Genomic DNA, 14,321 nt, shown 5'->3' with positions numbered 1-14,321 from the left:
TTGACACTGGCACAGGATGACTTTCCCAGAGTTAATTGAACATATATCCCAAGGAAACTAAAGGATGGCTGCTGTAGTAGATTGTGTGTGTTTCTCACCTGTAGCAAGTCCTTTTTTGTGCACATTCATTTTCCTTTCTCTCGCTGCACTGTTTTTGTTCTTATGGTTGTAACAAATAGACCTCAACCCTTGTTCTGTCTGGCATATCAGCTTCAATAAGTGTCATTAGCTGTGCAGTTACTTGGAAATGGGGGAAATATTTTGGGAACGATCTTTCTTATCTTTTTTTGCCAGCTACTTTCAGAGTTTGAACTCTTTTTCTAAAGAAGTGTGCTCCATGAAATGAAGAGTGGCTTCAAGATGCTCAGTTACGTTATTCTCAACTCTGGGGAAGCAGATGAAGTGGCAGAAAACTAGAAAGGATCACCCCTCATGCCTCGCTGACCTTATCAGAACAGGCAGTTCTTCTGCATAGTTCTAAGGAATATTTTTTTTGTTTGGTTCAGCATTATCGACACTAAAAGTTACATTACGCCTAACAGCATTCTTTTTTTTTCTTCAATCATAGGAACAAGCCCTGCTCACACCTTGCCTTGTGGAGAAAGAAGGACTTACTCTACACATTGACGGGGAGCCCGTTTTGAGTGTGCCATCACTTCTTGCAGGAATGGCGTGCCTGTTTGCATCGTTTTGGGTATTCCATGTGGAATACCCAAAAAAAGGCACACAAAATGCTCACATTCCTTGAGCACGCGTTCCTACACCTTTCACACGTGAAGCCGAGTGTCAAAGCTCTGGAACTTATAAATTTTTTTTAATGAGTAACATTAATTTAGTTTCACAATTGTAGTTTTGTAGTTTTCTTCAAGTACATTGTGCAAGCTGGCATTTTGGACTTCTGTGCCTTGAGAAGAGGTGAAAAAAAAATGTGACAGACAAATGTTAATATTGCATTTTTTTGTGCAAGGTTTTTTTTTTCTTAAACCTTGGTCACGTGTCGCATGTAGAATACGACGTGCACTTGTACAACCAATGTGTACATTTTTTTATTGCAAACAGGCTCTGCGGTATCCCGCAAGGTGGAGGAGAAAGGGAAAATAGACAACCACCTGTTTGTAGCATGAAGCCACAAGAAAATTCATGGAACTTTCTTAGGGAAAAAAAAGCTTCTTCGTTGCAAAAAAATTCGTCCTAGTTCGGGGTCCCGGACTAGGACGAATTTTTCGGCAACGAGGAAGCTTTTCTTTCGGATAAATCCGTATGGATTGCCTTGTGGCTTCGTGCTACAAACGGGTGGTTATCTGCTTTCTCTTTCTTAACCTTTCCTCCACCTTGCGGGATTCCACAGAACTCATAGCTTTTTAGTTGCCTAAAAATTTTTCCTGGTCCGGGGTCTGGGACCCCAGAAAAGAACGAATTTTTCTGCAACTAAAAAGCTTTTCTTTCTGAGAAATCCATATGGATTTCCTTGTCGCTTCAGGCTACAAATGGGTGGTTGTCTATTTTCCCTTTCTTAAATTTTTTTTTATTATTAAACCATGCCTGGCAGCAGTTATAAAAATAATTTTCATTTTGTGATGTCAACAATGTGCCCATGGCCTCGCAGGTTGGCTACTTGCTCTAAAATGTTTTATCCACCATTGCAATTTTTAGATGGGCCACCCAGGTCTTGAGTATTCAGTAAGAAAGCCTAGGCACTTTTGAATGTTGTGACATCATGAGTGATAAAATGGTGACTACAGGTATCTTGCTTGCATTTGTATTGTTTGTGTATGGTATATGTGGTAGCCATATATTATAGGTTATATTTAAGGTATCAAGGTTTACAAGTTTGTCAGCCTTTTTGTCATGAAACAAATGTGATCAGTTGACCTGTCTCAATATATTTTTAAGGTATCCACGATTTATTTCATTGTGCTAAGTCATGGTGAACAGAATAATTGCAGCCGTGAAAATTGCTGTTAAATTTAGTTGACAGCACAGATCTCTAGTCATGTGTGAAAGTGCTTTACACATAGTACTGCGCAATTAGCTGTTTCAGTTTATAGAAATGTCATGAATGTGTGATAACGATATCTGATAGGGCCACCTTCTTTTACATTTATATAGGCTTGTCATTTACTGGCAGTTAAGGCACTGCTATACAATACCTGCATTTTGTATGTTTCTGTCCGCAGAAGTGCTCACTGCCGGAAATTCAACACTAGACTTGTATTATATATGCTATTGGACATTTACCTACAATAAATATTTTTGTCAATGTTTGGTGTGTGTCTTCTCCAACGGCGCAAGCAGGAACCCTTTCGGAAGTTCTGCATCGCCACTTCTGCTGAAAATCCCCCCTCCCCCCAAAGCTTTTATTAATGTCTAAATTGTCGAGATACAGTTTTGCAAGAATGCTAGCATGGCTTCAGTTTTTGCGAGACTGTATTTTGGCAATTTAGAAATGGCATAGAAGCTCTAGAGGGAGTTATACAGCAAAGGTTACTCCCGTTTGCTACCGCAAGCACTCCCCAGAGGAGTAAACTAAAGTACCCTAAAAGCACCGAATTCACTCCCAAACTTAAGAAAAAACAAAACAAAAACGTGCTCGCTTAATAACAAAAACTCCCATTTCCCCCCCTAGAAACGACTGCATTACGCCTTAAATGCTCCCTAATAAGAACGATAAAACCCCCCATTGTGCCTCGCAAAATATTTTATTGGTACACAAAGGGAGTAAAACATATGCCCGACGTAAGCCCCATAAATGCCCATCTAAGGGAGTTATATGCCAACATTATTACACCGAAAAACCTCCCTAATGAGAACGACATAACCCCCTTTGTCTCTCGTGGAAATATTCTATTCAGACACAAAGGGAGTAACATTTATGCCCAACGTACACTCTATACACGCCCTCCTATGGGAGTTATTTTTTTACGCCCTTTCTGAGGGCATAGAAAGATGTACAGATGGGAGTGTTCTAGAGGACAAGCCAAAAACTCCCATCTGGGCGTTTTTCTGTTTAGAGTGTACGTATCATACTTTAGCGTATTGAAGAGGGGAAACACAAACACTCGTTTATTGTAGGCGAACTTGGGCCCAGATAACTAGGTGCAAAATCAAGGAGTCCGCTATAGCGTCCAAACATAAAAATTACACCATCTCCCGCTAAATGGGACCATGAGGCGATGCGAAGCCGGAGCACTTGCACGATCGCGTTCCGTTGGCGTTCGTTGGGCATGCTACCGACCTCGTGTCGTGGAACGCGAAGAGGGACGCTATGCGCGTGGTGTCTTCCATCTAGCCTGGCCGTTAATTCTCACAGGGCGAGCGGGGAACGCGGTCGACAGGCGGGCGAGAGGGGGGCAGCGTAGGAGAGGAGAGAGAAGGGGAGGGGACGCGCATGCGCTCGAGCTCATCGCGGCGTTGTGCAGGAGAGAATTTCGGCATGTAGCCCGCGTTTCAGAGGAAGAGTGGAAAGGGGGATGGGAGAGGGGAAGTGGAGAGGGGGAGGGCAGAGGGAAAGTGGAGAGGGGAAACGGGAGAGGGGAATGGGAATGGTGAGGGGGAGTGAAGAGGAGGTATGTGGAGAGGGTATGCGCATGTGCAGTGAGGGTGGTCACGCCGCACACCACTACCACCACCGGATTGAGCTCGACCTTTTTTATTTTTTATTTTTTATTTGTAAACACTACATTCCCTGTTTGGGATTTTCGTAGGGTGGGAAGTTGAACAATACATGATATGTTGCGACGAGATTCATGAAACAGGTGGTAGGTGCAACGGGCTCACATATTTCGCGCGACCACAAAGAGAAAATGGGTTGATAAGAAAGGAAACGCAGTTACACATCTGTACATATACGTGCACATGCATATAAAGTATAACACATAGCAATCCTCAATTTAATTACATACACATAGCAACAAAATAGGAAATGTAAGTAAAATAAAATACTAGGTAAATAACAAGGCAAAATACACACGTAGGCGCTTGAAGATTAAAATATATCGTCGAACTAAATACACATGAAAGCAGGTTCAGAAACTTGAAGTAAAACTTTGCAACGAAGGCTGAGACACTTGTTCATTTGTTAGTAAACTCCAGTCATTCACCGTCCTTGGAAAAAAAGAGTATTTATATGAGTTATTTCGTGTGTGATGCGGCGTTAGCGTTCTATCATGCCGTTGTCTTGTGCTGTATCTTGAGGTTAGTGGCGTAACAGAATATGCGTCGACCTTAACATGCCCCATTAACCTTAAGATACTTCGCATCTAAAACTGTCCGTTTGACGAACGCGCTTCTTCGCAAGGCTCGCAGGTCAACGACTGCCTCGAGACCGTGCGCTAGAGGCACGTGTTGCGCGGCCAGAAGAAGCGCGAGCAGGCGCGAGGCTTTGCGGACGCTAACCCAGCGGCCCGCTCGCTTCTTGGTAGAGAAGACTTATCGTCGGAAGTCTTTGCGGCATTAGCCCCCTTCGAAATACGCTTCGTCCCGATGCGCGATGAAGGGAAGTAAACAAGAAGGGAGCGTTTTCATTGTCTCTCGTAATAGGGTTTCATGCACACTTCGTGTACCACCCCCGCCGTGTTTTGCCGTTTTGAGCGCTCGTGTTTATCGGGGATGACTTCGTAGTTTAGGTCACTAAGTCGTCGGAGAACCTTATATGGACCAAAGTACCGACGGAGGAGCTTTTCTGATTGCCCGCAGCGTCTTATTGGTGTCCCTATCCACACTTTATCGCCTGGATGGTACTGAACTTCTCTGCGGCACAGGTTTTAGTGGCTTGCGTCCTTGCGTTATTGTTGAATTATTCGGTGCCGTGCCAACTGGCGCGCTTCTTCAGCTCTTTGTAGAAAGTCGTCAACTTCGGATAGCTCGTAACTGTCGTTATCTACTGGTAACATTGCGTCGAGTGTCGTAGTTACAGTGCGGCCGTAGACCAGCTGGAATGGTGGGACGCGGGTAGTGTCCTGTAGTGCGGTATTGTAGGCGCAAGTTGCGTATGGCAGGATTTTGTCCCACGTCTTATGCTCAATGTCAACGTACATCGATAGCATATCAACAATGGTGTGGTTTAGGCGTTCCGTCAACCCGTTCGTTTGTGGGTAGTATGCAGTGCTTTTCCCATGACTGGTGTTTGTCATCATCATCAAGGACTGCATCAACGCAGATGTGAAGGCTGCTCCTCGATCGGTAATCACGATCATTGGGGCACCACGTCGAAGAACTATGTTTTGAACGAAAAACTTGACAACTTCAGTTGCCGTTCCTCGCTCAAGGCAGAAAGTTTCAGTATACCGTGTCAAGTAGTCAGTCGCGACAACGATCCACCTTTTCCCTGATGACGACATTGGAAATTGTCCGAGAAGGTCCATTCCCACTTGCCCAAACGGAGTGTTAGGAGGGTCAATGGGCTGGAGAAGGCCGGTCATCTTGAGGGGTGGCACTTTGCGCCTTTGACATTCGCGACAAGTCTTCACGTAATGACGCACAGACGCAAACAACTTGGGCCAGTAATATTTTTGGTGAATTCTGGCGAATGTTCGGCTGACGCCCAAGTGACCCGCCGACGGTTCATCATGACAGGCTTCTAAGATTTCAGGCCTCATGGCCTTGTTGTGCTCAAAGTTCCTCTTGTAGAGTACATTAACTCGGAGACAGAATGAGGATAATGCTCTCTTAAATACGCGTGTAACTTGGACGTCAAACCCTTCGAGATGCTTTATCAATTGGAGCAGTTCTGTGTCAGCCCGTTGATGCTCAGCGATTTCTGAGGCTTCAATTACACAAAAGAATGGGAAGTCCTCTTCTTCTGAGGGAGCAAAGTCGAGTGGCGAGCGTGACAAGCAATCAACATCGTTGTGTTTTCTACTAGACCTATATACAACTGTAATGTCGTATTCTTGCAGCCTCAGCCTCCATCTTGCAAGTCGTCCCGAAGGGTCTTTTAAGCTTGCCAGCCAACAAAGTGAGTGATGGTCGCTGACGGCACGGAACGGCCTGCCGTAGAGGTATGGCCTGAACTTCGTGATAGCCCAGATGACTGCCAAGCACTCTTTCTGTCGCGGAGTAATTCATCTCTGATTTTGAGAGGGTGCGGCTCGCATACGCTATCACTTTCTCTTCTCCATTTTGCCACTGAACGAGGACCGCGCCAAGGCCAAGGTTGCTTGCATCTGTATGGACTTCCGTGCCGGCGGACTCGTCGAAGTGGGCGAGGATAGGCGGGGCTTGCAAACGCTGCTTTAATTCGCTGAATGCAATCTCTTGCTCAGCATGCCAAACGAATAGTACTTCGTCTTTCGTGAGTCTTGTTAGAGGTTCGGCAATTTTTGAGAAATTTTCCGCAAATCGCCTATAGTAAGCGCATAAACCCAAAACTCGACGCACCTCCTTCTTGTCTCTCGGCTTTGGAAATTGTGCGACGGCCGCAGTCTTGTCAGGGTCCGGGCCAAACCCTTCAGCGCTGATTACATGACCCAGGAAACGAAGCTTCTCAAATCCGAACTGGCACTTTTCCGGTTTAATCTTCAAGCCAGCGCACTCAATGGCCTGAACTACTAAACGTAGTCTCTCTGTGTGCTGGTCAAACGTTGCCGAAAATACCGCTATGTCGTCCAGGTAGACTAAACAAGACTGCCATTTGAGGCCTGAGAGGACACTGTCCATCATGCGCTGGAATGTCGCTGGCGCACAACACTGGCCGAATGGGAGTGCTTTAAACTCATACAGGCCGTCCGGAATTACGAAAGCAGTCTTTTCAAGGTCTCTTTCATCTACTTCAATTTGCCAATACCCGCTTTTTAAATCCAATGACGAAAAATATCTTGCGTTACGCAGCCGATGCAATGTATCATCGATTCGAGGCAAGGGATATACATCCCGCTTGGTCACGCTGTTCAGTTTGCGGTAGTCGACACATAATTTCAACGTGTTGTCCTTCTTCCTCACAAGAACTACCGGCGATGCCCATGGGCTTTCGGATGGCTGAATGACATCGTCCTCCAACATCTCTTGCACTTGACTCTTTATGATCTCTCGTTCTTAGCACGCTGCATCGTGGTGGCATCGTTACGTCATCGCCGATAACATGCAGTGCAGTACACTCCGGCTCCTTCGTGTCTATATGACCAGCTTCGTCGAGAAAGAAACGCTAGAATTCTGCAGGTTGATTATAGCACCATTCGCCAGCAGAAAATCCATCCCGAGCATTACGTCTCGTGAGCATTCTGGAAGTACGACGAAATCAGCGACGTAAATAGAACCCTGAATTCCAATTCTTGCGGTGCATCTTCCCAGAGGTGTCATGAAATGGCCCCCAGCCGTACGTATTTGTGGTCCACTCCAAGGCGTCAAAACTTTCTTTAAGTCCTTTGCGATAGCATAGCTCACGACTGAATAATCGGCACCTGTGTCGACTAAAACGTTCAATTCACACCAGTCTACGGTAACGCGCAAGTCTGAAGAAATGTTTTATTTACTCATCTTAGTCGTATTTTGCTCGTCGCTGTTGCGCTGGAGCTTTGACGGAGGATCTTCGCTTTGTCGGACATCAGCGGCCTTGCCTCCCAAGGTCGCTAGCATCAGTTTTCCTGATGGGGACTCAATTGAACGGCGCTTTGTTCAGCTTCAAGGTGGTGAACTTGAACGCCGAGGGCTTGGCGATCGATAACGAGCAGGCGCTGGTGACCTTGGCTCGTGCTGGAAACTGATGCCTTGACAAGGAATCCTCGATTTCGACTGGTCTTTCACCATTTCGGGGGCATGGCGCGTTTACAAAAAATTACACCATCTCCCGCTAAAGGGGACCATGAGTAGATGCGAAGCCAGAGCACTTGCACGATCGCGTTCCGTTGGCGTTCGTTGGGCATGCTACCGAGCCCGCGTCGTGGAACGCGAAGAGCGACGCTACGCGCGTCGTATCTTCCATCTAGCCTGGCCGTTAATTCTCACAGGGCGAGCTGGGAACGCGGTCGACAGGCGGGCGAGAGGGGGCAGCGCAGGAGAGGAGAGAGAAGGGGAGGGGACGCGCATGCCCTCGAGCTCATCGCGGCGTTGCGCAGGAGAGAATTTCGGCATGTCTAGCCCGCGTTTCAGAGGAAAAGTGGAAAGGAGGAGGGGAGAGGGAAAGTGGAGAGAGGAATGAGAGAGGGTGAGTGGAGAGGGGAAATGGGAGAGGGTAGATGACAGGGGGAATGGTGAGGGGGAGTGGAGAGATGTGTGGAGAGGGTATGCGCATGCGCAGTCGGGTGGTCACGCCGCACACCACCACCGGATTGAGCTCCGCCTTAAGATACTTCGCATCTAAAAAATCCGCGAAGACCGACTCTTCGATATGGGCACATTCTGTAAAGGTGTCCAGCTTCTCCGCAATGAAAACAAAGCGGCGTCCTGTCGCCTCCGTCGGAAATGCAGCCGCCGTAAGTGCCGGGTTTGCAATTAGTTAAGTACTGGACCAACTTTTTCGAATTAGGCACCATGAACGGATCCTCGAACTTTAGGTGGTTTAGGCACTTCTGCAGGTACTGGGACAATGGTAATTGCCACGAACCTTTCTCTTAGACAATTGTTCTGAAAGGCATTCTGTCTTTATGGGTTTTTACCGTGAAAAAGGCTTCCAACTGGAACCCTTTTGCTTTTTTTCACACCGGCCACTACCTTCCCAAGACCGAGTTGCTCTAATAAGTCAACAGCGTTGTTTCTGATTCTTTCTGCTTTTGTTGCTACATGCTTAAAATTCTTGTTCACGGCCTCGAGAGCCTTTTATAAGTACAACTTTTCTAGGAGGACCACGAAGGAGCCCTCTTTGTCAGCAACAAGCACCCTAAGGTCATGATTAACCAAAAAACCGACAGCACGTTTTGTGTTGATTCCTCTCCTGCAACTTTTTTCAAATTTATAAAGCACATGAACACATTCGTCAATAAAACGAGGCTTGACATCATCTGCTACACGCTTCGCAACCGACCTGGCAACATTGATCTTTTCAGCACCCGTAAGCTTAGGCTGCATATTAATTTTCAGACCTACTCTTCCACTTTCCGTATCCAGTTCAGTAATCATGACCTGTAATTCGTCTCCCGCGTTACTCATCAATGCAATGTCATCAGCGAATCGCAGGTTACTGAGATAATCTCCATTAACTCTTATCCCTAATTCTTCCTAACCTGGGGCCCTGAAAACCTCCTGTAAACACGCGGTGAATAACATTGGAGAAATCGTGTCTCCCTGCCGTACGCCCTTCTTTATTAGGATTCTGTCGCTTTCTTTATGGAGGACTATAGTGGCTGTGGATCCGCTGTAGATTTCTTCCATTATGTTTATATAGGCTTCGTCGATGCCCTGATTCCGCAGTGCCTGCATGACTGTTGATGTCTCCACCGAATCAAATGCCTTCTCGTAATCTATGAAGGCTATGTATAGGGGTTGGTTGTATTCCGCGCATTTCCCTATCACCTGATTGATAGTATGAATGTGGTCTATTGTTGAGAAGCCTGTACGAAATCCTGCCTGGTCCCTTGGTTGATTTAACTCTAATGTCGTATTAATTCTGTTAGCAATTACTTTTGTAAATAGCTTGTAGACAACGGACAGTAAGCTTATGGGCCTGTAATTTTTCAGGTCCTTGACGTCCCCTATCTTATGGATCAAGATGATGTTGGCATTCTTCTAAGATTCTGGTATCCTTCCCGTCGAGAGACACTTCGTATACAGGGTGGCCAGTTTTTCTAACATAATCTCTCTACCGTCTTTCAACAGGTCCGATGTTACCTGATCCTCACCAGCTGCTTTGCCTCTTTGCATCCCTTTAGGGCTTTCTTTACTTCTCCTGTCAATACTGGTGAGATGTCAGATTCCTCTGCGCTATTACTGCTTCTTACGTTATCATCCTGACTGTCTCGGCTGCTGTACAGATCTCTGTAGAACTCTTCCGCTACCTCAACTATTCTATCCATATTGGTTGTGACCTTGCCTTCCTTGTCCCGTAATGCATACATCTGATTTTTGCCTATGCACTGTTTTGTCTTCATAGCTTTGAGGCTTCTTCCGTTCTTTAGAGCATGCTCAATTCTCTCCATATTATACTTTCTTATGTCGGCTACTTTACGCCTATTGATTACCTTCGAAAGCTTGATTACAGCTGATGATGACAGAACTGGATACGGAAAGTAGAAGAGTAGGTCTGAAAATAATATGCATAAAACTGAAGTAATGTGGAACAATCTTGGCAGAGAACAGCGCTTTGCGATAGGTGGCGAGAGACTGGAAGTTGTAAAGGAGTACGTCTACTTAGGACAGGTAGTAACCGCGAAGCAGAACCATGAGAGTGAAATAACTAGAAGAATAAGGATGGGATGGGGCTCATTCGGCAAGCATTATCAAATCATGAATGCTGGTCTACCACTATTCCTCAAGAGGAAGGTATATAACAGCTGCATCTTACCGGTACTTACCCACGGAGCGGAATGCTGGAGACTTACAAAGTGGGTTCAACTTAAATTGACACGACGCAGCGAGCGATGGAAAGGAAAATGATAGGTGTAACCTTAAGAGACAGGAAGAGAGCAGAGTGGGTCAGGGAACAAACGGGGTTAAGGACATCATAGTTGAAATCAAGAAGAAGAAATGGATATGGGCCGGGCACGTAGCACGTCGGCAGGATAATCGGTGGCCATTAAGGGTAACTGACTGGATTCCAAGAGATGGCAAATGCGTGAGGGGGAGACAGAAAATTAGGTGGGTAGATGAGATTAAGAAGTTTGTAGGTATAACGTGGCAGCAGAAAGCACAGGACCGGGTTGATTGGCGGAACATGGGAGAGGCCTTTGCCCTGCAGTGGGCGTAGACAGGCTGATGATGATGATGATGGAGCTTAGGCTGAGAAGCAAACTTAGGACCTTTCCTGAGGACATTTAAAATAGATTCCGGAACAATTCCTCACCAAGCATCAGGACTTCTTTGTCCTTACTTGGCTGCTTCTTCCTGGACAGTAGTCTTGGGCGAACGGCATTCCAGAGCTGGTCGGCTGTCCTGTCGTCAATGAAGCACCAGTCACGATACCGATGGAATCCCCGCCGAGTCTGTTTCACCGCACGCCACACGTAGATTCTAGCGGCCATCGTCGTCTGCATCGGCTGACTATTAATTATGGCGCGCACAGGCGCATGTGCATGCGCACGCTCCTCGTTCCTCGTGCTGCGGGCTGCGAGAAAAGGAAAACGAAAAATAAAGAATAGTTTTCTTCTGCTCCTGCCATCGGTCTGAACGGTTCCCTGGTTTTAAAGACGATAGTCTTTCTTGGGGAACTTAAACGCAGAAATTTTGGTCTGTCTTTCTGTCTTTCTGTTTGTCGGCACGTCACCCCATTCAGCCAACCGGCCAAAGTTGAACCACTTGCTTACCGCCCACCCATCTTGAACTGGTACGGCTGTGCATACTTGTAAACGTTGTCGATCAAAAAGTAAATATTACGCATATCTGAGGCGTATCATCATTACGTAAGTATTAGGTGGTGTGTTCCTTTAATAGAAAATACATAGATACGCAATTTTAAAGACCTTGATGGTATGCGTTTAACGTTGAGACAGTAACGCGTTTATTAAAAGATTGACACAGCTGAAGCGATCAGCGGTCCAAGCCGAGCAAGCGCTAGCGCCAACAACAACCGTCTTCGTCTTCTTCTTTCGCAGGCGTTCTTGTCTGCGCCCTACCATGTTACAAATCACTCCCCCGCGGAAAAGGAGCCATCCTGGCGACCTAAGGAACAGGTTCAACTGGTGGGTCATAATGCGGCTTCAGTCGATCGACGTGAACAATCTCGCGGCCGCGACGGCGGCGGTCCGTAGATGATTGAACAGGCTAAATCATATAGTTAACTGGAGATGCTTGACGTAGGACGTGGTAGGGGCCTTCGTACTTAGGCAGTAGCTTTGTGGAAAGGCCAGGAGCGGAGGAGGGAACGCCAAGCCACACCAACGTTCCAGGCGAATACGACTGAGGAGGCAGGTTTTCGTCGTAATGGTCCTTCTGGCCCTACTCGCCCTACAATGTTACAACCCTAGTTTCTTAAGGTGCGCTGAAAATGCGACTGCGCTGAAACTTGTCTTCCTCCGTGCCCTCTGCACAAGCTCATATTGTGTTTCGGTTTCGGTTCAGTATTGCATTGTACGAATGACAGGGGGCGCCACTCTGGCATTCCTGTTTTACCCAGGCGACGTGTAAGCAAAAGAGTTTGTGGAGAGTACTCGATGAGTGCGGACGTTTCTTCTCCTTCGGCGCATCGCGCCAAACAGCGTGTTCGGGCTGGCCGGCGTCCCCACCGGTCGCGTTGGTCACCGCCGGTCTTCGCCTGCCGCTGCGCCGGGACTACCAGCCCGCAACACAGCACTCATGTTTCCCGACGTATTGCCAGATGGCGTCCATATCTCACGCAGCGTCTCTTCTATCGTCTTTAGACGACATTTGCAGCGAAGCACGCAGATACGCGGCCAATTTTTTACGCTCGCCGCTACACGCATTGTTATAGTGGACCTAACCTCAGTCCCTATAACGTGGTGACACGGACGTGATCGCAAGGCGAGCACTACATCATGGACGGGACCACAAGCGACAGACCGACGATCGGCGCAGAGGGCATCGCCACGGTGCAGATTCACCTGCCGTCGTTTTGGCCACAGAATCCTGCAGCCTGGTTCACGCACGTGGAGGCCATCTTTGCCCTTCGGCTCATTACCTCGCAACAAGCGAAGTATTGCCACGCTGTCTCCGCGCTCTCAACGGAAGTGGTTGCAGAGTTTCACGACCTTGTGTGCACGCCCCATGAAACCACACCTTATGACCACTTTAAAACGACGGTGCTGCAACGCAAGTCTGTGCCTGTGCGCAAGCGTCTCCACCAGCTTCTCAACGAAAAGGAGCTCGGCGACCGGCGACCGTCAGAACTGCTACGTCGCATGCAGCAGCTTCTCAGTGGCTGTAAGTTGGATGTAAACAGCCCCCTGCTGCGAGAACTGTTTTTCCAGCGCCTGCCACAGAATGTAGTCCTTGCCTTGGCTACCGCACCTGACGACCTGCCCCTCGACAAGCTGGCGGAGCAGGCCGATCGCGTCGCTGACTATGCAGTAGGAGGTACTGTGGCTACGGCATCTAGCGTTCCGTTGTCGCAACTCGAGGACCGGCAGTCTCGCCTGGAGCAACTGATCGACGACCTCGCCGAGACTGTTAATGCCCTACGGCCACCGTCTCACCCCCGTCGACGAGACCGCGATTACCGTCCCAGATTGTCTCCGAGGTCTAGCTCCCGTTCCGGTCCTCGTCGACGCGTCTACTGCTGGTATCACAGCAACTTCGGTGCCAGCGCGCGTCAGTGTCGTCCTCCTTGCAGCTGGCAGGGAAACGTACCGCAGAGCCACTGATGGCGGCCAGTGACTCTTGCCATACGACAAGCCGCCTATTCTACGTCACTGACAGGATTGCCGGACATCGATTTCTCCTGGACACAGGTGCAGAGGTCAGTGTCGTTCCTGCCACACGACTCGACCGGCAACGCTCTCCGCAGACTGCTCCCCTTCAAGCAGCCAACAACTCTGCCATCAATACATATGGTCAGCGCTCTCTCACCATCGATTTGGGTCTCCGACGCACCTTCCGATGGGTATTCGTTGTTGCAGATGTACGCATGGCCATATTGGGTGCTGATTTTCTGACCCACTTCGCCCTCAGCGTTGACCTCCGGGCACGTCGACTCGTCGACACAACGACCAGGATGTCCATACAAGGCATCCTCGCACCTCCAACATATACCACTGGAACGGCGCCACAGATACCGGCATCTATGTTCGCCTCAATACTAGCAGACTTTCCAGCCATCACGAAGCCTTCCAACCTTGAGCTGCCTGTACGTCACAACGTCACGCATCATGTTGTCACTACTGGCCCTCCAGTATTTTGCCGACCCAGGCGCCTCGCTGGGGACCGCCTTGCCATCGCGAAAAGAGAATTCGACCACATGCTGCAACTGGGCATCATCCGCCCTTCGTCGAGCAGTTGGTCGTCAGCTCTCCACATGGTCCCAAAGCGTGATCCAGGGGATTGGCGCCCCTGTGGTGACTATCGAGCCCTCAACGCGCGCACCATACCTGATCGCTATCCCCTCCCTGACATTCACGACTTCTCTGCCAACCTCGCGGGAGCGGTGATATTCAGCAAAATAGACTTGGTAAAGGCCTACCACCAGATTCCGGTCGAGCCAGCGGACATCCCGAAGGCTACAATTGTGACACCATTCGGACTTTTCGAGTATGTTCGCATGCCGTTCGGATTGCGAAACGCTG

At 48.2% G+C, this 14,321-nt stretch overlaps 1 protein-coding gene across 1 annotated transcript; it reads left to right on the top strand.

The window, feature by feature from the left end:
- The first annotated feature begins 12,578 nt into the window (after positions 1 to 12,578).
- On the top strand, positions 12,579 to 13,403 carry LOC119403636 (uncharacterized). Its single transcript, XM_037670555.1, has one exon. The coding sequence runs from the start codon at positions 12,579 to 12,581 to the stop codon at positions 13,401 to 13,403; it is 825 nt and encodes a 274-aa protein (XP_037526483.1).
- The last annotated feature ends 918 nt before the right edge of the window (positions 13,404 to 14,321 follow it).

The sequence above is a fragment of the Rhipicephalus sanguineus genome, chromosome 8 (assembly GCF_013339695.2).
Source record: "Rhipicephalus sanguineus isolate Rsan-2018 chromosome 8, BIME_Rsan_1.4, whole genome shotgun sequence".
Lineage (NCBI taxonomy): Eukaryota > Metazoa > Arthropoda > Arachnida > Ixodida > Ixodidae > Rhipicephalus > Rhipicephalus sanguineus.
Note: the sequence above shows the minus strand (reverse complement) of the source record. Positions and strands in the feature narration are given on the sequence as shown.